The following is a 27,038-nucleotide window of genomic DNA, read 5'->3' as shown; positions in this document are numbered from 1 at the left end:
GAGAGTCCAAGAATACAATATGGAACTAGCAAAGAGTATAATAAATCCAATCTCCCTTCTAGGAAAATTTGTGAAGTTATTTTCATTGGATTATTGGATCACACTGAAACTTAAAAAAAACACAGAAAAAAAGAAAAATGCTGCAAAAAGCACCGAAAATACAACTGAAGTTGAATAAAATACAATAGAAATAGAACATAAGAACATTTGCTCACTGATGCTGGTCCGTCACCTTATTGTGTCCCCAGAAACACTTTTGTTTTGATTTCCGTTGTGTTTTATTTAACTTATGTGGTGTTTTGTGTGCTTTTGCAACATTTTTTTTTAATTTGCTGGCGTTTTCTTGTGTTTAATTTTGTGCACAATGTGCTAACAATGTGGGTAGATCTAGAAAATTAGAAGTATAGAGATAAGGTTGTTCAGACAACATTTTTTTTTCTTTTGTTTATAAAAAATGTTTTATTTAAAACAAATGTATATACGCACATACACAAATCCATCCAAAACCATTCAAGAAGCCTGTTTTTTTTAATGCTGTAATGTTATTTTTGTGCCAAGAAAGCTACATATTGTGTTGCTTTCTCCCAGGATGGAGGGAGAATTGGAAAATTCCTGGACTTTTAAGCACAGTGGGAAGAAATTGTGGAGAAGCTTGTTTCCTATTTCAAAATACTTGATTTGCACAATGAGAAAGTGGAGCTGTGTATCAGCAGCTTGCAGAACCCATCGTGAGCCTCCTGCCTTCACTTGGTAGCCAGCTACGCGGTGAGAACGTTTCAGTGGCTAGGATGTGGTCTCTTTAGTTTCTCTGTCCTATTTTGCTACTGTTCCTGAGGCATGTCATCACATTTTGACTGCACCTTATGATCATTTAACAAGCTATCAAGTTGTGTACTGTGCATGATTATGATTGATGCAGTTGCAATGGTGTCAGTATGACTGATGCTATCCAGCAGCCTAAGAATGAGACTTCCTGTTTAAAGAGAGAATTTGTTTATATAGAAATCTGTGGTGGGGGGGGGGGAGTGAGGTGCCGCGTTTGCAGACACACTTTTAACATCATGTGTCAGTTCCGATGTTTTTCTTGTCTCGAGGAACATGGTAAATTAATTTTGATGAGGCCATTAACTCATCATCTACAACGGAGATGGGATCAATCAGCCAATCAGTGATTGGCTGATTTTTAAGGCACGTACTTGTCTAGACAGCTAGGACTGTAGGTGCTGGAAACTTTACAGGTTACATGGTGAACAGAAATGTCCTGGCAAAGACAGAAGCCGAGCTACAAAGAGCCAGAGCAAACCAAGAATAGACTAAGGTAAAATTAAAAGAAGGTAAAAAAAAGAAAGACCTGTCCTCCCACTCCTTCACTGGATCCTGATGAGGTAATGTTTTACTGCTTTTATATAAGCAGCTGTGCAGCAAAGGTTCAACATCCCTGAGAATTCAAGTACATAACATGGGAAAGCAGTACGCGTGTAATCAATGGGGGGCTGCAAGTATTTTACCAAAACATAAAAGGAAAGACACCCATGTGACATTTCTTAGTAGGACTCGGACACATTTTGAAGACTTGAGTGTAGGTGGATGATTGTAGTGGCAATGAGAGAGGCAAAGGCCAAGACATCTAATTTCTTTTTAATAAATTCTGGGTAATTCAGGGACCCTTCAAAATAACAAACGAGCAATATGCAGTCTCTGTGCCAAGGACATGGCATGGTTACAAAGATGTTCCTCCAAAACCCTGGAAGTTTCTAGCTTAAGCAAAAGGTATGGGTCAGATGAGATGGGGTTTAATCACATCTTTCACTGCATTTCGGCTTATGTAAGTGAAAATGTTTCAATTTTAGAAAGCGGAGGCGGACACAAGAAGAGAGATGGTTAGCCTGTGATTTCCCTTTTTTCCAGCAGAAGACCTTAAATCAACTTATATCAAACTGCATTCCCAGTTTGATTTAAGTCATGGAGTAAGGAGAATTTTAAGGATTAAGTTATATTGTTTAGATCCGGGAATCCGCCTAGCAAAGACTTAAATCCAGCTCAGTGAATGGCTTTGGAAAATGTAAATGAGGGCATAAATTTTAGACTTCTAACTGTATTTTCATAAGTTTTACTGCTTTTCCTACTGATAAAGACATCGCCCACTACCATTCATACCACACCTAATAAGTAATAGATAAACAAATAAATGACAGAAACAACTATAGAAATGTAGCTTTTACACAGTGGATCTAAACAGGAAAAAGTTTTGTACAAATTATCAAAAACTCTCAGTTTTATAACTACAGGACAGTCTAAACCAGCGGTCCCCGACCTTTTTTGCGCCATGGACTGGTTACAATATTTTCACGGACAGGCCTTTAAGGTGTCGCGGATAAATACAACAAAATAAAACCAGTACCGGTACCAAAAAAAAGAAGATTTACTCATAACACACAAAAAAAGACCCAGGGAAAACGAGTTAATGATAAGAACGCTAAAAAAATAATGATAAAAACCCTGAAAACTATAAATTTCACACCGAAGCCTCAACTCCCGTGGCCTGGTACCAAACGACTCACGGACTGGTACCGGCCCGTGGCCTGGGAATTGGGGACCGCTGGTCTGAACAATGAGCTACTAGAACTTTAATTCATTCATTTCTTACTATTTAAACCCAAGAGGTTTCTTTCATTTGCTATCGCTGCATCTCTTTTAATGTAGAAAAAGTGAGACATATTGTTGAAACTGCACTTTTTCTACATTACGATATCGCAGAGATTACATGTGTAGTTAAACTTCTGACCTAGAGGTGACAGAAAAAGTTCCTCCAAGCCTGATAAAAATAAAAGACTGTATGTTAAAGATGTTTGTGGTCACACCGTCATCATCCTTTTGTTGTGAGTCGCTTGACTTTCTTCAATAATTGCGTTTGATTTTTGGCCAAGACGCTTGTTGGCATAACTGTCGGTCTTCTGAAAGCTCAGCTGGTTTTGAATCCTAAATCTTCTCATTTCCACCCTGCAGGTCAAGACGGAAGACAAGTCTCTGGAGGAACGTGGACGAATCATGATTTCTCTGAAGTACAACACCCAGAAATCTTGCCTGGTAGTGGGCATCATACGCTGTGCTCACCTTGCCGCCATGGATGCCAACGGCTTCTCCGACCCCTACGTCAAAACGTCAGTATGCAAACACTGGCAGGCACATACAAAAAGAAACTGGGGCTGTTTTACCATCTCCAGGGAGCAGATTTAATAAGGTTAAAAACCCCAATTAAGCAAAAAGGATAATAAGGGATTTACTTTGATAGTTTTGGCAGTCATTATCTATCAGTAGTAATTTTATTTTCATTTTATTCACCCCTGAGATCTGCGCCAACCTCTGACGAGGGAGCAATCATAGAACCAGACAGGTGCTCCAGATTAACTTATTTGGAAAAGGGAAGAAAAGCAAACGTGTTTTTACCACGAGCGTCATGCTGCAGTTTGTTGTACTGTACTTAATATAACTTCATACACAGCCATGTTTACACACCTTTGAAAGCACTCGCTTTCAGGTCTACCTCTACGTGCTTAGGTAACAAGGACAGAAGTGTTTGCTACAACCTGTCAGATGATCTTCTGTTTTTCGACTTGCCAGACTTCAGTGTATCTCTGGTGACTGCAGTGGGCACTGTTGTGAGGAACAAGAATTTATACAGTCATGTACAGAAGTTTGAGGAAGTAAAACTGTCTAAGCTTGATAATCAGTTTAATCAGAGCAGAGGAAATAGAAAAGAACATACACTACTCTCACTTTTTAGTCAGAGTATAGCATCAATCAAGTCAATTAAACCTGTGGGATATTGATCTGGTCAAAGTAGCAGAGGAGGTTGTTAATCAGTTTCGGCTGCTTTGATGTTAATGAAATAAACAACAGGTGCACTGGAGGGGCAACAATGAGACAACCCCTAAAACAGGAATGGCTTTACAGGTGGGGGCCGCTGACAATTTTATCCTCCTGATTCTTTCTGACTGACTAACACAAGCATGGAGGAGATACCAGGAAACAGGCAGTTACTCTGGGATAGATGTACAGGGCTGTAGAAGGCCCTTATCCCATCAGGAGGACCGGGTTACGAGGAACAGGATGAGCGCTGTCGGAGTCCTACCAAATAACCTCCAGCAGGCCAGTGATGCGAATGTCTCAGACCAGACAATCAGAAACAGACTTCATGAGAGTGGTATGAGGGCCCAGCGTCCTGTAGTGAGCCCTCTGCTCACCCCCGGCCTGATTGGCATAGAACACTAGAACTGGCAGGTCCATCACTGGTACCCTGTGCTTTTAACAGATAAGAGGAGTATCACCATGAGCACGTGTGACAGATGTGAAGCGATCTGGAGAAGGTTATGCTGTAATGTTGTTCAGTATGACCTCTTTAGGCGTGTTCTCAGACATCATGCTAGTGCAGTGGTTCCTGGGTTCCTCTTAGAGGACAACAATATCCCTCATGTCCAAGATTTTGCAGGCAGTTGCTGGAGGAAGAATGAATGGATACTATTATCCAGTCCATATTAGTATAGAAATCCAGCATGATTTATTTTCCCATTAAGATCAGATTGTGTTCTCAAAATACTCCTTTCATTTTTGGGAGCATGAGCATCTTAGACGACTTGATAACATTTCTATGTGGATTTTTGGTGGCTCTGTGTTGCCTTTCAAGAAAAGTTTTGTAGGACTGAGTCAGAAAACAGGCACAATGGGTGACCTTCTATTGCTTCGCTGCAAGGTTTTAGCAAAAGATTGAAAGCATTTTTTGTAGTACAGCACAGAAACATCAGCAGGATATGGTTGTTGTGCAGACATATATAATAACCAGGTGAGACACGACTTTTCCATGTTTTTCTCCCAGTTAAGCACAACAGATCGAGTAAGTCATCGTGGCTGAGGACCTGTGATTTAGTGAGAATAATCCTTTAATTGTCCCACAAGGGGAAATCTGGGTGTAACAGCAGCAAGAAAGACACATATACAACAAACAGTACACAAGACACAGAACAGAAACATACACAATTACATATTTACATCAAAGACAAAGTGGTTTGCAGCATGAACCAACCTTTTGGCTGCAAACTTCTTTTACTAGCACTTTATATTACTGCTTGCTAATAATGTGGCAGTATAAAGCCAGTACCATGTAATTATCAAACTTTACTGCTGGAGCTCATAGCCAGATAATTCAAATGCCCACAACAAAGTACATATAAAGTAAAAACATTAAAAATGCAGACAAAGGCAAAAGAGAATTGTAATAATTTAGTAACAATATGATTACCTGTTAATAACAGGTTGAAAATATGTAAATATGATATCAGTAATGATGTTATAATGCAGAAATAAGTGCTAATAGATGATTTTGAAGGTTATCACACAGAAAATACAACAAGGTGAGCAATCACAGCAAAAGAAAACAAAGTTAGCTTAAGCGAGGATGAATTTTAGCATTTCCCCCATTATTAGTGTCATTTTTTTTAAAATCTAAATATATGACGATATAATTTGAATTCATTCAGCATGAAGAAGAGTGTCATTAACCCTACACTGCAAAAATGATTTTCAAGAAAGTAAAAAAAACCTTGTTTATGGACGTGTTTTCTCTTTTTTGTCTAAAAACAAAACATATTCTTAACAAGAAAATTAAGCTCATTCTAGGAAAATAACTTTTTCTTAATAAGATATTTCAGCTCATCTTGAGCTTTATTTACCAGTTACAGGGTACACTGCAAAAGAGCTCTACTTGAAATAAGCCAGATACTCTGAAAACTGACAAAACGTTCTTGTTTTGAGAACAACATCTGCCAATGGGGTAAACAAAAGTTGATTGGCTAGAATCCTTAAAGCTCGCAAATTAATCTCTTCCTTAAATCCTTAATTATTACGTAAGTGGAAGAGTTCAAATTTAGATTTTGAACCAGAACAGAACCAATTCTGCATTAGTGGAAATGCCTTATCGTAAAAGTTTTGCCTTTATGTATAATTTATATGAACTGATTTCATGATTTTGACTTTCAGGCTTTTGGGTCATCAAACCATAACTTCCACGCTTTCTTGTTTATGAAGTTTATGCACCTGACTCTTGATGATGAGCGTCCATAACAATAATGCTTTTAATGTGATAAATAGAGATCTAACCTGAACATTACTGTATGTGATCAAATTTATATCAAAAGAAGAAGCTCAGTCACATATATTCTGTAGGGAGACACAAATTGGATATTAAAACTAAAATATTAGTAGTAGTAATAGTAGTAAAAGTAGTAATAGTAAGTGAAAAATCACACAATGCCAATCAATCCAAATCATAACTATAGTTCCGATAAATCAACTGAAGAAGGTTTTATTTTGTCTCCATAGCTGACCAAACGCTTTAAACTTGACCTCAGGACATTTCTGTGTTTTTGTAAATGTAATCCTCGTGTTATAAATGGTCATCAAAGCACTTCTGTTTCTTATCAGAAAATATATTTCCATCCTTTTTCTTGTTACATTAGCAGACTGCTCTTGCTGTTGCAGGTTGAAATGCCATGTTCACAGTGATTTGCTTATTTTGTACCGCTTTCGTAACAAAAACCCAGCAGGGAACCCGCTCACGCCATTTATCTCCTCCTCGATTTAGACCAGTGCAACAGGAAATCAAACACCCAGGCTTTGTTATAAAAGTGGATTCATTAAATGTTTGGGCAAAGTCATTTTTATGAAAAAATTTAAGACAACATAGGAAAATAAACACTGCTGGAATGGCACGATAATAACCCATGCAACTATTTTATTGTTAAAGCAGGAACAACTATGAGTCACATTTGAACCATTTTCCTGAATTACCTCACAATTTCATAGTAATGTATTGTGCTTTCATTGACTCATGCAGTAATTTATTTTACAATCTGTTATTGAGTAATTGAATTTTGAATCATACGTCTGCACATGAAATTGCAGGAAAGAGAAAATTAAACCATTCACTGACAATCACGAGGTTTACACTTTAAATTACATCGACCGATCTGTGTCACTTTTAAAGGCCTTAAAATAAGACAAAATATGATGTAGGCGCCAAAAATACTATAATTAATTTTTTTCATGTACACTCACTCTGCCACATTTTTAAAGTTACACCTTACTAGTAACAGGTTGGACCCTCTTTGCTTTCAGAACTGCATTAATTATTCATGGCACAGATTCAGCAGCATGTTGACATTACATCATTGAGCAGTTGCTGCATATTTGTCGACTGCACATCCATGATGTGAATCTCCCATTCCACCATATCCCAATGTTGCTCTATTGGATTGACATCTAGTTACTGTTAAGTCCTTTTGAGTGCACCGAACTCGTTTTCTATTCAATTCAATTTTATTTTATTTATATGGTACAAAATGACTTTAGTCGCTGCAGTTGGCTTTTATAATGTAAACTAGATACCATGGGTTATAAGGGGATGGACATAGTAAGCAACAATATTCAGGTAGGCTGTGGTGTTAAACAAAGTGTGCCAAGAAAACAATTACACCACCACCAGCAGCCTGAACTGCCTGACCCACCGTCTGAAGTTTCATCAGGCCAGGCAGTGTTTGTCCAATCTTCTGTTTCCTGAGCTCGTGTGAATTGTAGCCTCAGTTTCCTGTTCTTTGCTCATAGGAATGGAACCTGGTATTCTGTAGTCCGATCTGTATCAGTCTGTTCACTCTCCTATGACATCATCAAGGCATTTATCTCCAGAAAACTGCTACAAACTGGCTATTTTCTGTTTCTGAGCACTTTTTGTGAACCCTACACACGTTCAGAGCCACTTAAATCATCTTCCTTCCCCATTCAGTTCAAACTCCAGCAGGTTCTCTTGTACATGCCTACACGCCTAAATGCACTGAGTTGATGCCATGTGATTGGCTCATTATTATTTGCACTAATGAGTAAGTTGAACAATAGCCAGTAATAGGTTTACTGACTAATGCATTAGCTGGTGAGTGTATATGATGTTGCAATGGTGGATGCTCATATTAAGCATGGCCAAAATTCCAAACAATGGCAACCTGAGGAGCGAGCAGTTCTCTTTCAAACTCCTGATGCTCACATTAATGCTGTTCTCCATTGTTATGTGGCACATTTTTAAGGTGCTGAAATGGATTAGCTGGCTGGCAGTGCTGATGTTACACTACCTGTGCCATCCACAGGCTATAATTCGAAGGACAATCCTGTTTATCACACAAACATTTCCCAAGTCTTTCATCTGGCTGAGCAATGAAAGTGCAATTAATTTCCGACTCTGCTGTGCACACCTCGAGAACAAAAGCGCGACTCGTTTCAGTGGAGAGGGACCGGCAACAATTTTCCAACCGTCAGAGGACGGAAAAAAATCTTCCCCAAGCTTGAAGGACACCGAGGCTGATAATAGATTTACTGACTGATTCACGTGAAGGAGAATAAAGAAAATGTATAATCTGACACATAAACGGCGCCACAGGATTTCTTCTAAGTGTCTATCTGAAGGATCAAGTCACAGCTGTCAACGAACGTTAAGCCATTTGCTCTAATGTGCTGGTAATGTCGGGGATATTCGGAAATTGCGCGAAAGTAGAATTCAGACACGCATTAGTCAACAAGGTAGTGGAGTACTTTACACTCTTTAATGGCCATTCAGTCAATGACAAGTACATTTCATCGGCTTTGAAGTAAAGAGTAGTATATTTTAAAACTCATAGGCATAGTTGTACTCTACAATCATGGCATACGCACACAGGGAAATATTTAAAGTCATCATATTGCAGAATTGCTTTGTTTGCATCATAACTTTCACCCTTAGATATTTTTTTTTTGCCAGGGGGTCAGTAATCCCATTACGTGATAACGATTAGGTTCGCCGCAGTGTCCTCATCAACAATTTCAGCTTCCACTCCCTCTGGGGTACACTTGTGAGGAATAACCCACTTAGCCTCCCTTTAAGTCTCTTTGTTACCTTGGGAAATTGAAGTCTGTGAGGGTCCAATGGGCACATAACAGAAGAGAGGGATGTGATGAGGTACTGTAATTGCAATGAAATATACCACATCAGAATGAGCAATACCACCCAAAAACTGTTCTTGGCCAAAAGCACAGAGGTGCTAAACAACATGCACTATGCTGGTTTTGAGATAAGTACAAGTTGCCTTGTGCATCATTTATGAAAACAGAACAGGAACAAAGGTCTAACCTTCACTCGCGCACACACACACACACACACACACACACACACACACACACACACACACACACACACACACACACACACACACACACACACGCCTTCTTCCAGAGAAACAGCAGCACTAAGGCCCTGTTTTCTCCTCTGACTCACAAACTGCAGCGAATGCAAACTGAAAATGATAAGCACATTGTTACATTTTGTGAGCACGCCAGGAACGCCTCGGCTAATTTAAATAAATATGAAGTTTAATTTCTTTTGCATATTCCACAACATACTCTTTATGTTTATGATGATGTTCTGAGCAGTTTTAGAGCTAGTTGTTAAACTGTTATGCATTATGCTGAGAGTCTTTAAATAATGCGTTCACCCATTTCATATACTAAGAAAACAAGACATCTAAGAAAATACTGCCTGACTGTAACTTTTAGGGTGAAAAAGCTTGTTACTGGAGCACTTCCCTCTAAGATACAGCCTTTTCACCCCTGACAGGAGCTCTTGTAATTGATATTGATATTTGTAGCCTTCATTTTCAAAACCAGTCTTAGTTGCCAGTTTTGCTCTTTAATCTAAAAGTTACAAAAATCTACCTTTTTAAAGGGTGGAGAGAAAAAAGGTGCAAAATTGTGCACATATTAACTTTATTATTGTACACTGATACATTTGGAGATGGATTGGCATTTGTATATAACTCAAAACTATCAACTGAAACTAAACACAATGTATTAAATTGTTTTTAATTTACTTAAAAGAAACAAAGTATCAGAGCAGTTACTGTTTTATCTTATATATCTGCTCTTTATCTTGTTATCTACGTATCCAATTGCCACATTACACACTCTTTTATGATACTATTCCTTAAAATCTACACTCATAAATGATTCTTCACCCTCAATAAACACAAATCAACAATGAGTTTATTTATTCCAGTTATTAAACATTGTGTGCTTGGTATGAACTGAATGTATACCAATCAGGTAAATGTCATTGGAATACTGAAAACAAAGAACACATAGTGTAAACAAGAGCAGTATCACTGAAGGGCGAGAGTCAAAACTTTGATCTTTATTGATGATTTTATTACAGTTTGATGACATCAGCCTGTCATGGCTTCATTGTAACATCATAGGGTGTTGTGCAGCTCTCTCCATGACACTTCTTATGATATATTACTCATAATGACCTTTGGCCATAACAATTAAGGTCAAGGTCGAACGCTTAGCCAGCCAAGATGCTCATGTCCCCCAAGTAGTGTTGGTCAAGTTACTTGAAAATAGTAATTAGTTACTAATTACTGATTACTTCTCCAAAAAAGTAATCCATTATGTTACTGATTTTATGTTTTATGTTACTTTATGCACATTGCATCAAGCAAAAATTAAATTATATGCAACTGTCTTTGATTGGCGATCGTGGCTCAAAAGTTGGGAGGTCGCCTTGTAATCGGAAGGTTGCCGGTTCGAGCCGCGGCTTGGACAGTCTCGGTCGTTGTGTCCTTGGGCAAGACACTTCACCCATGTCCTACTGGTGGTGGTCAGAGATCCTGGTGGCGCCAGTGTCCGGCAGCCTCGCCTCTGTCAGTGCGCCCCAGGGTGGCTGTGGTTATATGTAGCTGCCATCACCAGTGTGTGTAAATGGGTGGGTGACTGGATGTGTAAAGCGCTTTGGGGTCCTTAGGGACTAGTAAAGCGCTATACAAATACAGGCCATTTACCATTGGAAGAAATCTGTTTAACATTTAAACCTATTTTCTGCATATTTCAGTATATTAAAAAAATAATCATATATGCTAAAAGTAATGTCAGTACTTCCGAGCTTTAATTGCTGTATGCTAGTACTCTCTCCCGCACTCCATATTATCCATTGTTGATCTACACACGTCTGTTGCTGCCACGCACGTCGCACGCTTGTACGTCATTGTCATGAGACACTCTCACAAACAAAACCACGGTTTAGTAACGTAGCATGCTTACGGTGAATGTAACAGTAATCTAATTACTTTTTTTGCAATAGTAATCCCTTACATTACTCGTTACTTGAAAAAGGTAATCAGATTACATCTCTGCCCCTCTTGAAAGCTTATTTTTGTAAAGTTAAATCTGAACATGATATGTTGAAACTGTGGACCCTGAAGTGCTAATAAAGAGACACACAAACAAACAGAACGATTGCATGCTCCCTCCCTTCATCGGCAGAATAATGTGTATGAAAATTATCTGTTTAAATAAAAAAGTTAATTTGGTAACACTTCAAAATAATTCTTTTTTTGTCCTGCAAAAACCTGGCTTAGTATATTTGTGGGTCAATATATTACAATGTAATTTAAATAAAATACCTTGATATTCCATTACATTACAGGGGAATTACCCCTGAGTTGAGGCCACATTATAAAGTGTCACTGGCCATTTATACTGTGTTTATCAGCTATAAAACGAGAGGGTTTTTGAAACTGGAAAATTAGTTTTCCCTCTGCAGTCCTCAAGCTTTATTGACAAATCACATTTGAGCTGGCTTTGGATGCTTGCAGGTAAACAGTCCCTGTGATGGCCAAATGAAGCACTGCATTTGCCAAAAAAGGAGTTTATTAACTTTTCAAAATGTGTCACCGACACACAGCACAGCAAGCTTTACCCTGCCATATCCACCGGCTACACTGGAAGCCCCCAGATTTTGGCAGTCAGCAGAGAATAGTTTATAGGTTACTGCTGCATGCCTGAGTCACAGTAACAGCAGTACATATCACAGGCTCTAAAATGTTAATCTCTCTAAAAACCTAAAGAAATAAACATGAATTAGTTTTGTCTAAGGTCTAGCAAAGTGAAGTGTGGTATGACTCCCAGAAGCTCCACCAAAAAAAGGTTGGAAAGCCAATAATAGGAACAAATGACCAACATCCAGAAACCTCACACAGAGAATCTGAGATGAAGGGTTTAAATAAACTAGAGACTGGAGACCTTCTCTGCAGTAATGCGCAGGAGTATCGACTGATTTTGGAAATGTCTTTTTGTTATGAGGTGAGATGTCTTCTCCACAGTAATCTCATCAAGCAGACACTAGAGTGAAATGTTATTGTTTAACTAACCACGTGTGGGACATCAGTCTTGATAGAGTGGGACTGCAGCTGCAGGGGAAAGCACCACAAGGTCTTTGTATTGCAAGCTGAAAAAAGAAAAGCCTTAATAAAATCTGGAGTTTCTAAAAATCAGATGATGTAGTGATTTAGTGTGTGTGTAATGTAATGCAGCTGTGTGGTTGAATGTAGGGCAGTCCCACAGCACCCCCTGGAGGACAGAACAATATAACAGCTGAGAAATGTACAGTGTGCTGTCTGACCACTGTGTGAGGCTTCACATTACTGATGGTGGTTTCAAATAACACATGAGCACCGTGTGCTCTGCAGGGATATGTAATATTTTCATTTTTGCTGTTTCACTCATAAATATAAGCATCAGAAAATTGTATTAAATCTTCTTTTCTTTCCTCCCCTCTCTGTCCTGCAGGTATCTGAAGCCAGACGAGAACAAAAAGTCAAAGCACAAGACTGCTGTGAAAAAGAAGACGCTCAATCCTGAGTTCAATGAGGTATAAACCACAGCTAAACCTTGCAGCATTTCTTTCTATTTTATTCCTGTTTATTGTTGCCTGAGCTTTATCTGGTGCTTTATGTGCTGAGCGACCTTCATAACCCTGGGACCAACAAAAACCACTTTGACAGGGCGACACTGTTGGAATTTTTCTTAATTCATAACAAGATGGCTTTTTAAAAAAGCTGCAGAACCAAAAAATAACTTAAATAATTAAAGTCCTGTTTAGCCAAGTGTTTACCACTGAAGACGGGCTAAAACTCAGGTGTATTTTATCAGGACTGAACTTCTATTGATCTTCCCTTATAAAACCGATGAGCTAAGTTACTGACTGGTTAACTTATTAAGTGACTGTTTAGTCCTATCAATGCCTGAAGCTCTGAAGCTTTGAAAATAAAGTTTTAATGGCTCTATCTGCACCAATAAATACTTTTTGCAGTGGTAATAATAAGAGAGAAAAATTCATATTTAATGTAAAAGTTTTCTTTATAGTGGCAAACCTTCAGATTTTATAAAACCTGTAGTTTGTCTTCTCCTTTTCCCTTTTCATAGTGTATGCCTTCAGGATTCTGATATTTTATTGCAAATATTACATATAAGAAATATTGTTTCTAACCTGATACATTTAATGGTAAAAACATTAAACAATGATATAACCCAATCATTGGTTGGTTTTAGAACTATAAACACTCCTTTGGATTATTGAATCTATAAGTGGGCATATTTTGATGTGAGAGCGCTAAGCTGACAGCTAACACTAACAAGCTTGGTTAACCTAAAAAGTAAAACCAACATGAAGGGGTCTGTTTTACATTGTTACATTGTTGTTACATTGTTTTACATTACATCTACATTGTTTTAACCCCCATGGGGTTGTAAAAAGGCTTCAAGTTGTATAGAAGTGTATCAGAAAATGTGAGGCTTCAAAACATCAAGACGGCGATGGCGGTTTCATCATGAGACACCGTGTGCTTTAGTCCCACAGGTCTAGAGACCAGTCAGCTACCTGCTGGTAGCTGATAGGTGAAACTGGTTCCAAAGAGACATACAGTATGGTACTGCACCAAAAGCCTCCCTGTGGTGTTTGTGGTCACTTGCAGATCAGCATTGTCACATTTAATTTGTATGGAAGACACCAAGCTGTCTGCAAACACTTGCCAACTACTCACCAAGCGACAGTAAAAGTTGCACCTTTAGAAATGTTAAGGCACAACCTTTACTCTGAAAGTTCAAGTTTCACTGCCACTCAGCAAGTAGCTGATCAGTGTTTCCAGACACGTCACCGTCTTCCATGCAAACTGCAGACAACCACAGCAATCTTCTAGTGTCCAAGAAGGTTTTTATGCATCACCCTCTTTCAACTAGTCTCACCTAGTGACAGCAGTTGCCAGGGTTTTGCCTAGTTTGTCTGTTATTGGTACTCATATCCATCGTTTATGATGGACATAAACATCATAAACGATGGCTGTAAGATTATAATATGTATGTAAAAACTGGCACTGTACTGACAGTTGCAAAGTCCAATTAACTTTTTTAACTTTTAACCGTAGTTTGCAACTGTGAGTACTTTGCAAACATTTAGCAGCTGAAAAGCCAGAGTTAAGAGGACAATGCGTTTTAGTTTATAAAAGCAAGTCAGTATTTCTGGCCCAGTTGTCCAAAAATGTAAATAATGTTTGTTAAAACAGGGAGCTTAATATATTTTTGAACGCTATTGCATTGCCTCCAGACCTTTACCATGCTGTATACCGCTGCTTTGACCATGAAGGAAGCAATTTAAGTAATCAACCTTTATGTTCTTCTTAGCTGAGCCGGAGCTCCTCAGTCTCACAGCCAAACACCTCCCTTCATGGCTTATTTTAAATTGTATTGAAATCAGACAGGTGCTGCTTCGGCCACGTTTTGAACAAGAATGCCAAACATGTTTTTGAGGCTGAACGGGCCACAGGGCAGCTCGGCTCGGACGTTTCTGCTTGTATACGAGTGGACGTACCCCAGCCGAACGCTCACACAGGCCAGCGACTTGACATTTCCTCTGACATTTTTTGCGCCCATACTCTTCCATCACCTCCTGGCCTTTCCGTTGGAGACAAGCAATGAGGTCCTCCTCCATATCGAGGCTCTGGTTTCATTAAGGTGATTGAACCGCAGATTGTTGCTTCGCAAACTGCAAATTGATTTCAGAAGAAAATGCTTGTTTCATTTAGTGGACAGTGGACTGTATCGATTACACTGTCATGCTGTTACAGAAGCCGTGTGTGTATTCCGCATTTAATTTCCTCCGCTCTGAGTTTAAGATACGTTGACACCTTTGCTGTGCTGTGAGTTTCCTTAACTAACGAAAATGAGTCTGGTTATGTAGTGACTGAAAAAAACATTAGAGCGAGAAGAGCTAGATTAAACAGCGTCTTGTTTAAGGCACTAACAAAATATTAAAACCTAATGAGGCGTTCTGAATGAATTTCAGCAGGAAATGAAACAAAAGCTTTCAGAATTGTTTTGATAATTATGCAAACCGAAAAACTGCACATTAGAGTGTTTTTGTGTGTGTGTGACGATGGTCCATCAGAATAAATAAACTCTTAAAGCCCCAACGTGGTGATCTGAAAAGATGAGGTATTATTAATCATGTGTTTTGAGAGAGAAAATTATGGAGCTCTTATTTTGCCCTCTTTTATTTTCTGCAGGAGTTCTGTTATGACATAAAATATGCAGACCTCACCAAAAAGACCTTGGAGGTGACCGTATGGGACTACGACATTGGAAAGTCGAATGACTTCATAGGTAAGCAGTGCTGGGCTTCACTGTGCTGACACTTTGAGACTCCCTGAGGGTTACTGGGGTCTGCATGTTTTTAAGGACTTGTTTCGGTTTGCATTTCCAACATGAAAAGGAATGCAAACACAAACTAACTGCTGCTACAACAAAAAGATGGAGATCAACACAGGTGGGATTGTGTGTTTGTTGTGTAATGAGACTTTTAAGGGCGATGGAAAAGCCGGCTGTGATTGTGTGGCGTGGATATTTCACAGTCAGTTTTTAATCTTAAGAGTAATTGTAACATTATCCATAAATTCCAAAAAAGGGTAAAGAAATCTAAAGAAGTAGCTATTAAACGAGGCCCAACTCAAAAAGATGTCACAACTGAGGTTAATATAATAACATAATGAATAAACCCCCCCCAAAACAATGTAATATAACAAGTCAACACATAATATGATAAATCATAATGAACTTACACATTATCACAATATATATGATCACATTTTGAAAAATGTGCTATGTCCTGTGCTTTCAAATCACAGCTGGAATCTTCTATTTCCTGTTTGTCTGTATAAAAAGCCAATCAGATCTTTGGAGCTCAGGGGAAACACAAGACCTCAGATGTATCTGCAGTACTGTGACAAAGTTTTCACAGCACTCTGTGCAGTCATGTGAAAAGCTAAGTACGTCCTCACTGCTTCCAGAGGAATATAAAGCGTAAATAGCAGCTAAGTGCTAATCAAATGCACTAAATCAACCGATCATCAGTTCGTGTGAGCACCACGGTTAAAGCTTTGGCAATTTTGCTGGTCTGCAGCATTCAGATGTATGTTAACACAATAACACAATCTTCCAAAGAGAGGACGTCCCAGCAAATTCACCCCAAGGTCGGATTGTGCAGCGCACAGAGAAGCTGCAAAAAATCTCAGACTCAACAGGCCTCAGTTAACATGTTCACTGCTGAAGTGCATGACTGTAGCATTAGAAAAAGACTGAACAAGTAGGGTTTGCAGGACAAAGCCTCTTCTCTTGAAAAATAATATGGCAGCACGGCTCAGGTTTGCAAAGTTGCATCCAAATAAACCAAAAGACTATTGTAACAACGTTCTTTGGCCATATGAGACTAAATGTTCAAACGTAATGGACAGCACTACATTTGGCATAAATTTCTGGAGGGTGCTGTAACTTTTAATATAGGATAAACATATAAGGATTTTTATTTTAATGTGAGCCGTGCAAAGTCCAGTGATGCAACACACAGAGCTGGAAATGAACATAACTGATTCTCTTTAGTAAACCAACTTATAAATAATTTGTAAAAGGTTTTTCATCTTTAATATTGTTTTTCAGCTGTTTTATGATGCTAAGAATATAAACTGATATTATAATGTGATGCATTATAAGTCTCCTGTCTTTCTAATAAGAACTCATTCTGTGTTTGTGCCTCCTTTTAGGTGGTGTATCTCTGGGTATCAATGCAAATGGAGAAAGGCTCAAGCACTGGTTTGACTGCCTCAAAAACAAGGACAAAAAAATTGAACGCTGGCACACGTTGACCAATGAATTACCCGGTTCATTAAATGACTGAACGCACACAATCCTTCGTCCAACCTGTTCGCCAGCTGCACCAGGACTCCCGCATCCTCCCCGTCCTCTCCACCCAGGTCGTCTTCTCTGGGTCGCCCTCGTGTTGCCCGCATCGACCTGAGACGCCTCTCTTTGGGAATACACAGTATTTCCTCTCCACAGGGCTGAGCTTAAAACATACACATCTCATGTTTGTGTTCAACAACACTTTCACACATACAGAAAGGAGGTTGCACCGCTGCTCATTTCATGTTTTTAAGAGAAATTCAATCCACAAGATGACTGACAGGGATTGTAGTGTTGACTTTAAAGGATTCTTGTATGAACGGTGGAAGATAAAAGAAGCAAAATCTATTTGATGAGATCTTTTACAGCAGTTAAAGAATTTCCACTAATCCATAAAGCTGCACAGGAAAAACCTCATGATTTCAATTTCATGGCTATGAGCAGTCTTAGGATTTAAAGTAGTGGATACACTAACAAAGGATGTAGCAAATATTTCGTATTACTAATACAAGTTCTAGATTTGGAGCATGTATTTTCCATTTGGGCAGATGAGAGCAATGCCATAGAGACTTCGTGTAGTTTATGGAGAACAGTCTTTAAAGGTTGAGGTCTCATTATGCTTCAAACCATGTCTGAACCATAACTCTAACTAAAAAACTGCTGTTTTGTTTGTTTGATAGAGTTAATAGTGAAGCTTGTGTAAAGGCAAAAACTCCACAGAGAAAGAGAGCTGGGTTGTGGCAAGAGTTGCCTAAAGCTACTTTATATTGTAAGCCAAATAATCTACAATAATAAACAGCAACCTCCAACAATTAGAAGGCCCCCAATGTGCAAGTAGAGTGACACTAGCGAGAGTGGGAAGGAAGAACTCCCTTTAAACAGGAAGAAACCAGAGATTAATGAGTAAATGCAAAGTGGTCTGCAAACACATCGAGAGTGAGTCTTAAGTAGAAAGGAGTTACAATGCCCTCCAATACTCACTAACTTTATTCTGTAAAGATAGTTTCAGTTATTTTAAACCATAAGTTAATAAAATAATTTTTGCTTTTTGCAGTTCTAAAGCAGAAAACCTTTTTTTAATTGTGGGTTTTACTTGTTAAGAAAGATATTGCAAACAATATCAACCTGCTGGCATCATATTAATCCATCTGTGGCCAGTTTAAAGAATATAGTTACATTTGATTTCAATATGTCTAAATTACAACAAAAAAGTATACTTTCACAGCCTCCACCATCTATTTGGATTCAGCTGTAGACTGATGTATAGTATGTGGGAGTCAGATTTCATCACAGCACCAGATGGCTAGTCATCCATCCATTTGTTTTTTCATGCTTATCCAACTACGAGTCATATTGGAGCTGCGCTGGGTACACCCTGGACCCTTCGTGTGAGTCCATCATAGGCCTAACGTGAAGAGACAGTCACACGCTCCCCAATTAATATCAGCAACGATGGATAGCTGAATGCGAGACTCCTGCCATGCAGTTGTCATTTGAGAGTGTATCATTCACTTTCACCGTGACAGAGAGCAATGATCATATGAAAGGTTCGGCTGTGGAAGATGTGGGTGAGAAACTTGAGAAAGATCCAGATCCCAGTGTAGCACATCATGGGCTCGATATACAGTAACTGTGCCTATCTCTGGTTACAACAAAGAATCTAAGTAGTATAACAGAAGAAAAGGCCCAAAGGTGGTGCATCAGGTCTGAATTGAGCTTTTTTCACATTCATAGGGTTTTGCACTGTAAAATTCAGTTAAAACAGAGTTACCTTTTACCTCCCAAAGAGTCTGAGGAAGAACATTTAGCAGACACAGCCTCACCTCTAGTGTTTTTCTTCACACGCTAATGTTTTTTAGCCACAACAACAGAATCGTACTTCTTGCCAAATTCACTATAGTGAAATTCAAGGCAATGGTCGTCATTTTGAGGGAGTGGAGCATATCAAATACAGTGTCTACAAAAAGTCCTGGAAGCAGTGCAGGGATTCAAAAGGAGACAAACTTAGAGGGCACAGATGTGTTTAAACCAGGCATGCACAATGTGTCTGTGTAGCTTCTTAGTCATCCAGGTCACGTTAGTGTAGAAAGCCTGAAAAAAGAGACAACTAGCCTTCTTTAAATTTGTGAAGATGTTTGACTTCAATAGGTCACATGATGGTCACATGATGGGTTGGGGCAAAGTATGATGGTACCGACCCTCTTGTGACTCATGATAAATCACATGACCTTTTGTTTTTAGAATTGAAGAAGTCCAGTTACCTCTTTTTTTAAAGCTCTTTAGACTTTTTAGCTACATTGTTGAAGACGCACGTGTAAACAACAAGGTTAATATGGCTGCTACATATAATTATATAAAGATGGGATCGTTGTTTGAAGCATGTTGAGGCCTCGATAGGCAGTATCACAACTGGAGCAACCACCCTAACCCGTCCCTGAAATCTAAGGCACACTGGGTTACTAAGGTAACAAAGCCTGGCTTTAAAGCCATGTAAAAACTGATGCTCTCCTTTAAGGTTAAAACAAGAGGTTAAAGAACTAATACGCAAACGTTGAATGTAAATTCCTTCTTAAGGCTTCTTTACAGCAGTTATTCATGGCATCCCTGCATGTTTCTGTATGAGACATGACAAAATGTCACCAACTATGTGAACCAACCACCGATTACGTTCCACCCGTCATCTGCTGACTTTTGTGGTCGAGGATCGAGGCTCTGCAAGTGTTTGCTCCATTCAGTCATCCCATCCAGACTTCAAAAAAATCAGAAAAACTGAAACCAGTGAGCGTTATAATATAATTGAGAGGTGAATCATGGGTACAAGGCCGCAGCGCTGTTTTCAATCAGCTGGATTTTCTTTGTGGTCAAAAATAACTTCTTAAGTTTGAGACTTCTTAAGAGTGAAAGAAAATGGGTTCAAACGTCAAGGGCATGATTACATTTCTTTCAAACTGCAAACAGCAAAGTGCCCCTGAGTCAATCTGAGGCAGATGGTCACTTAGACAAGTGCAAAAAACACAGAATAGTAACGATACTGTGGGGTTTTGTGATTATCCAGGAGCTGCATGGATATGAATATAGGCAGAAAAATCTCATTGTTCTGATGCTCTGTGGTCATATTTCATGCAGAAAATAAGAAACATCCACAGTCGCTATGTGCAGCCGTCACGCCACACAGCGTGCTTCAGTGTTGGAAAGCTGAGTGCAGCTGTAATCAACAACAGAATGAAGTTCAGTGGGTGACCCGTCTGGTGAAAATCACTTGTTGAGCCACAATGCCACCTGATTGGGAAGCTCTATTGTGTGTGTGTGCGCGCGCGTGTGTGTGTGTGTGCAGCTTATTGTTTACACTACTGAAAATGAGTTTCGCTGATGGCATTTTCAGCTGGATGAAAATGTACCTGCTGTTTGTCAAAAGGGCCGAATTTTCAAAAACAGGAAGTTTACATCAAATGTTTAAAAAGAGAAAAAATAGAAATTAAAACACGAAAAGCATGTATTGTTTACAACAGCCTATTCCTGCTGAAGTTCAAGTTTGCTGCTAAACGGGCAAATGCGCCCTCTTTGGCTGAAGTCACTGCGGTCGTTCAGTCGTGCAATGCGACCTTCGCTAAGACGGGCACGGATGAGAAGGGCAGCATTTTTAATATACTAGCAGTGTATGTGTATTGTTACTATATTGTTGTTTTTTTATGTGAGCACCTCCACTAGAAATGTATCAAACAGAATGTACATGTTTAACCCCTTCTATTCCACAGCAAGTCCTGCACCTTAGTGCTCTGTAGTGTTCATATTGTTCATACGTCGGATCTGAAGCTCTGTATTTGAGCACACGTATCTGGGAATAGAGATGGTTGAACTCACTCCCCTGCAGCGGACTACCAGGGCTTATCTCACTCAAAAAATTCTAAGTGAGTTAACATTTTACTTTGAATGACTTATGATTGTTTTAATTTTAATATATTTTGTCGAAGTGGACCTACTATGCTTATCCTTGCTTTCTGTCACATACATACTGTTCCAATGATCTCTGCTCGTATTAATTACGGTCAAAGGTTCAAATACTGAGCCCAGCATGCGTGCAGGTAATTCCTGTGAGCCAATTTCATTCCTGTTTTTCAGGAAAGTATGATGTGACATCATTCTGGGGTATTTCAGGATAAAGAGAGTAAGTCCCGAATTTGGTCACTGGGCGCAGCTCTGGTTGTGTGATTGAAGGGGAAGCTAATCCTACGTGAGCTGGTTTCTGATATTCCAAACTCCAGGAGAACTATATTCTCACTTTTTTTTTTTTATCAGTCATTATAAATAAAAACAGATCTAAGTTATATTTTAAGTGTTAGTATGTTAGCTAAGTCTTGCTTATTTGGTTGACCTGCAAATTTTCATTCAAGTTAGATGCACGTCATTTTGTCTTGTGGTCAGTGGCTCTGTGCCCTACAAGCGAGCCCTGCCCCTCATTTTGAGAACCACTGGCTCAACAGACTGGTATGTTTGTGCCTGGGTCCCATACAGCAACCCTCGGGACTCGGACCGTGAAATTTATGGTTTTCAGGGTTTTTATTGGTTTTTTTAAGCGTTATTTTTTGATCGGTTTTTTTTTGTTAACTCGGTTTCCCTGGGTCTTTTTCCGTGTGTTATGAATAAATCTTGTTTTTTTTGTTACCGGTACTGGTTTTGTTTTGTTGCATTTATCCGCAACACCTTAATGGCCGGTTCCTGAAAATATTGTCGGACATAAACCAGTCCGTGGCGCAAAAAAGGTTGGGGACCGCTGCCATACGGAGCCTACGCACCGCTTTTACGATTACTGATGACATGTTGTAGTTGTGCACTGCCACTAGGGGGCAGTGTCAGAAATAAGTGACACAGCACAGTCTGTTGGCTGGTCTTGCTTGTGTTGTTGTTGCGATATACAACAACACAAACTTTAAACTACAGCAGTGCCGATGTTTAAAGACTGTAATGACAGATGGAGAGCCCATCCACGTGACCCCACTGTCGTTGGTGGTGTCAGATTCTTTAGAGCATAATGATAATTATAATTACAGCTAAAGGGGCGCCTTTGTATTTCATGCCTAAGGCTGCAACAAACTTTCACCACTGGATACACAAAGAGGGGCTGAAATGTTAAAAACTGGCCACTACAGGCACTATCTTGCAACATTTTTTAATCTTTGATGTGGTTTTTTTGCATTTGTGATGAACACCACTTTCACTCCCGTTCCTATTCAGGCCCACTTTTAAACCAATCAGTATTCAACGTGCGACCTATAAAAAAGCATTGATTTGAATCACGATTCATTCAGAGCTTCTCTAGTCCAGAAATAAAAATACTGAGCTGGAAATGAGCATAGCAGGTCCACTTTAAAGTTTACCCCGAGTCCCTGTGCAGTCCTGAATCCCAGGACTCAAACCTCAGATCACCAGGTTGGGATGCATGCCATATATAGTTCGATTCCCCAGTACGACCCTTTTTATGCATGTCCTCCACCACACCTGGCTTTCATCCACCGTGCACAGGCTGGTGACCCAGAAGCAGCGCACAAATACTCCTCACGTAGCGATCGGGATTCCTGTCAGGCTTGCAATTTAGCTAACAGCTTTTTGTCATTACCTCACGTCACTGTAAGCGATCGAGCAGGCATGTTTGGGCTTTTTCTTTCAGGAGCATGTCGACTCTGTCCGTGTGGCTGGCTGCTTTTGCAGTCGTATCATTTTAACTCACTAGTTGCAGCTGTTGGATTGTGAAGAACAGCTCTAATGTCCATTTGTTATACTATTTGACCTTCTTCACCCAGTTTCATTACTGACACAGTGCTGTTTGAATAATTAGATTCCTTTTCGCGCTTGCTTCCGTTCATTTTGAGGAAAAATTTGATTTTGATAAGTGATATCGCACCTTCAAAGCTGGGGAATGAAATCTTTAACGCATTTCAGCAGGCCTCACGTCTCCGTTTCCTTTAAGTGTTAACAGTCTCTTCAGCCGCATCGATACGGGAGACACAAGGCGGCTGTGAAACTTTGCTGGCATCTCAATATACTCCTTAACACAGCAGTGGTCCCTCTCCTCTTCTCTCTGATTAATATGTAATGAATAAAACTGACATGTGATTTTGATTTTGTAATCTGTCTGCCTTTGTATGCAAGCTCAATATTATATAAAAAAAACAAAACATAAATGCATGCATATGTTCTTGGTTTTGTCATGAGATGACTTTGCCTAATGTTTGATACTGTTTTCTGTATGAAAAAAAATATGACTGTGGATGCTCTAAGATTATGCTACAAGTCAGTCTTTCTTCTAGACTACATTTTGTACCTTTGAACACTATCGCATTGCCTGTTTGGCTGCTGTATTGACTATCTGGAAGCGTGATTTGATGTGAATTAAATTCTCTCCTTTGTTGTTTTTCGTTTCCTTTTGAACACTCAGGCACTTGTTTTCATTTTTCTGAATTTGTTGAATGTATGACTATAAATGCTTGTCTCAAATTATATTTTAGTCCTATGCCAAATGGAAAGGTTGTTGTGCCTTATTTCTAATAACATGGGTCATTTCACTCATTGCAAGGTGCAGGTGAAAGTCTGAAATGTGGCATAATTTCTTTAGCTCCGGTCAGAGTCCATGCAAATGATGCTTCCAAGCAGCAGCAGCAGCAGGCGCTTCCTGCCAGATCACCGATACTAGTGTTCTGTATTTTGACGGGAAAGCAACAGGAACTCCGTTACAGCGATACTTCCTGCTAATTAAAGGCCAGTATGATCACGCAAGGTTTTGTCTGCAAACTGCATAAAGGCAGGTGACAAATTAAAGAAAAAATAAACCCTTGAGGCTTTTTGTCTCACGGAATCCAGCACCTCTATAAAAAGCAGAAGTCCACTTTGCACCTTCAAAGACTGTATAAATGATAGATGTAGCCATTTTGATGTCACTCAGTCACAAGTTGTTAGTTGATATTCTGGATATCCTCCTTTCTGCAAGTCAAAATGGCCAAACTTTAGTAAATGGACTTTATATTTTATTCAGCTTGGTAAAAAAAAAAATATGTGAATGAGCCTTTTTTGCAACTGCAGCTATCGCCCCCTGGTGGTCGTTAAAAAGAATCCAGGTTCAATGCACTTCCCATTTGCAATTATTATGAATTTGTTCAGACTAATCTTTATCCTAGAATTGTCAAACATATGCTGGTGGTTTCTACTCCCCACGTGTCACCGAATGGTTTGTGAAAACTTGTAACTTAGATGCTGTTGCCTGCACAGATAGATATTGCAGACAAAGCTTTCCACTACCCGCCATTAAAACATGTAATAAAGGAATATAATTTAAAGAATACAGATGCCAGAGGGGAAAATATTTATCAGCTCTTCACCAAAAGTGTGTTGCACGGAGGTCACTCCTTTGGAATTCTATCTGCTATCATGAGACTGAAAGCTGCCGTGTGGTGCGCAACCAAAACGGTAAATAATCTCAAACACACTGCCAATAAAGAACAAGCAAACATGGATAGAAAAAACACACAATGAAACACTACCAATCATGGATTGGCCTCCCCAGAGCCTAGATGTCAACAATTATTGAGGCAGTGTGGGATTATCTTGAACGAAAGGCAGCAAACATCCAAAGAAGATCTTTGAATATCCATCAGGAAGCCTTAGAACTATTCCTGAAGGCTACTTGCCTAAGAAAGTTCAGGGTGTGTTGGAGAAAATAAATGTGGGACTTCTGGAAGTACCCTGTAGTGTCTTTTGGGTCTTGTAGGTTTTCTTTGTGGCCAAAGTTTGACATGAATACCCTTCAAATGCTTAATTGAATTGGGATTTGAAGAGTTTTCACCTTGTAGTGTTCATCAAACTGTTGCTGAGTGTTTTCTTGCAATGCAGCAGGGCGTGTTGTTACACTGATGGGTCTGCAATGCTTAGGTGGGTGCTACATGTCAAAATAGCGCACACATAAGTCAGCACATAAGCAGAACACTCATTTGCAACGAGATGATTCGTATTATTCACTCCACTGTGCCGTGGCTTTAATGTTGTAGGTGATCTATCTTGCAGTGGGAGCTGTTTTTATTCAGAGCACAGCTGCATTGTATATGGCTATAGAAAAGACGAGGCAATTTTTCAAGCAGTTTTCCTCTGAGACATTATAAGACAATTCAGAAAGATACAGATCTTTTCTTTCGTGCCTTTAGCTGCGTTGGTCTTGCAGAAAACCATATGGCTGCACAGATTCAGAAGCTGGGAACAAAGAAAAATCAATTAGCTGTGTGACTGCCTATTTCTGTGTCCTTTCTTCCTCTAATACAACCCATTATAGGCAACAGTGAAGCAGTCTGAACTGTCTGCCACCTTCATTCAGGTGTAAATATGGTGTCCCAGATGATCAGTGATACTGCTGGATGGATAACAAAAGTTCTCTGCAACTGTTTTTATGTAACCACCTCAGATTACCATTGTGTTTATCAAGAGGAAGAACCTCGAGTGCTATAATTAGATGAACTAGTTTAATTAATGTATATTTTTGCTGCATGAACAGATGATTATATGTCTGGTGAATGTGTTAGAAAAAGCCAGTTTCTTCAATAGTATGGACAGTACACACACAGGGGCTTAACTACATTTCCCAAGATGCATTTTAAAAAACAAAAACATACAAAGAGTGCTCAAAATTCAGCTTTGTGCAACAGCATGCACAAGGGTATGCTCTGCAGAAACCCAGTAACCCAGTTCATTTGCTTACAGGTTCTGGGGAAAGTGTTGAGAAGTTGCTTTGAACTTTAACACGTAGAAGTAGCTATTATGAATTTGTCTATTGGTTTTTGAAGTCCTGTCTTAAAATCTCAAGATGAGTGTTTTGCCAACACTTTCTTAGTGTTCTGAAACTGGATGTGGTGAGCGAGGGCAAGTTTGACTGTGAAATTATCCGCTCATTGTCACTGATCAATCACAAATCATGAGGCAATGAACATACTGAGAGTAATCCTCCTTTCTGAATCAGATTATGACCAAGATTTAGAAAATGGACTTTAATTTTCTAATCCAGTGCAGCCTCTATCTCTGGCTATCAAGCAGTTAGCAACGTTAGCAACTACAAAAATAACATCACATTTAGAAGTAACAGATTGTGGACTGGAGTTAAAAGATGTGCATAGCCACGATGTCACTACCCCTTTTGTTGCACAGTGTGTTGCTAGCTATAGGCCGTGCTGCTGTATTTCACAGGCAGAGAAAAGAAAGCGAGCTAACTTCACTAAGAGATGGAGAAAGAAAGATAAGAAAGACAAGACAGGAAAGGAAGAAGAGGGGTTAGATTTAAGGGTAAGGACTGCTCAATTGTATCTGATAAACTGGACATCTTAAGCTTAAATGGAAGTCTTCATGTTTTTTAATTAAATATCAGGTCACTACATGTGGCATTAGGCTTTTTTCATATTGTGATACATCTGCAAATCAAACTGAGATAGACTAACTGTGTTATTTAAATGTTGCAGGTTAATCCTCTGCAGGTTAGTGCAGGATAAACAGGTTTGTTTGCTGTACTGTGATGGATTTAAGAACGATGTGTGACGGTGACTGTGGTTTCATGGGCAGAGTTAATAGATGCTGACATCCATTGACTGAATTCCACCTTCATGCCAACTTTATCTAGAAATCATCTAGAAAAAAAAGAACTCTGTTTCCTGGCACAAAACAGACCAGTGTCCCCCCTCCAAGTATCCTCCCGGGACCAACCAAGTAAGCCATCTCACACAATCTGAGCAAAACTCTCTGGGACAGCTCTGTGGTTTAACCTGGGCTAACCTACCTACCCCTCTCTCTGTAAACCATCCCCAGGAATTCCTCTGACTGATATCTCCTTCAGTATTTGTCATTACGCAAGAAACCTTTTGAACTCTGAGTCCACT

At 39.3% G+C, this 27,038-nt stretch overlaps 1 protein-coding gene across 1 annotated transcript in view; it reads left to right on the top strand.

Annotated features, from left to right (window-relative positions):
* Positions 1 to 24,736, top strand: part of LOC120733957 (double C2-like domain-containing protein beta) — a 210,213-nt gene extending 185,477 nt beyond the window's left edge. Inside the window, exons 6-9 of the mRNA XM_040032489.1 lie at positions 3,007 to 3,161; positions 12,697 to 12,778; positions 15,468 to 15,564; positions 16,998 to 24,736. Of these exons, the coding sequence (XP_039888423.1) occupies positions 3,007 to 3,161; positions 12,697 to 12,778; positions 15,468 to 15,564; positions 16,998 to 17,131 (468 nt within the window). The 3' untranslated portion in view covers positions 17,132 to 24,736. The remainder of the gene's footprint in view (positions 1 to 3,006; positions 3,162 to 12,696; positions 12,779 to 15,467; positions 15,565 to 16,997) is intronic.
* Positions 24,737 to 27,038: the final 2,302 nt, after the last annotated feature.

Source organism: Simochromis diagramma, unplaced genomic scaffold (genome assembly GCF_900408965.1).
Source record: "Simochromis diagramma unplaced genomic scaffold, fSimDia1.1 OVJJ01000216.1, whole genome shotgun sequence".
NCBI lineage: Eukaryota > Metazoa > Chordata > Actinopteri > Cichliformes > Cichlidae > Simochromis > Simochromis diagramma.
The sequence above is the reverse complement of the archived record's forward strand: the minus strand, read 5'-3'. Positions and strand labels throughout refer to the sequence as shown.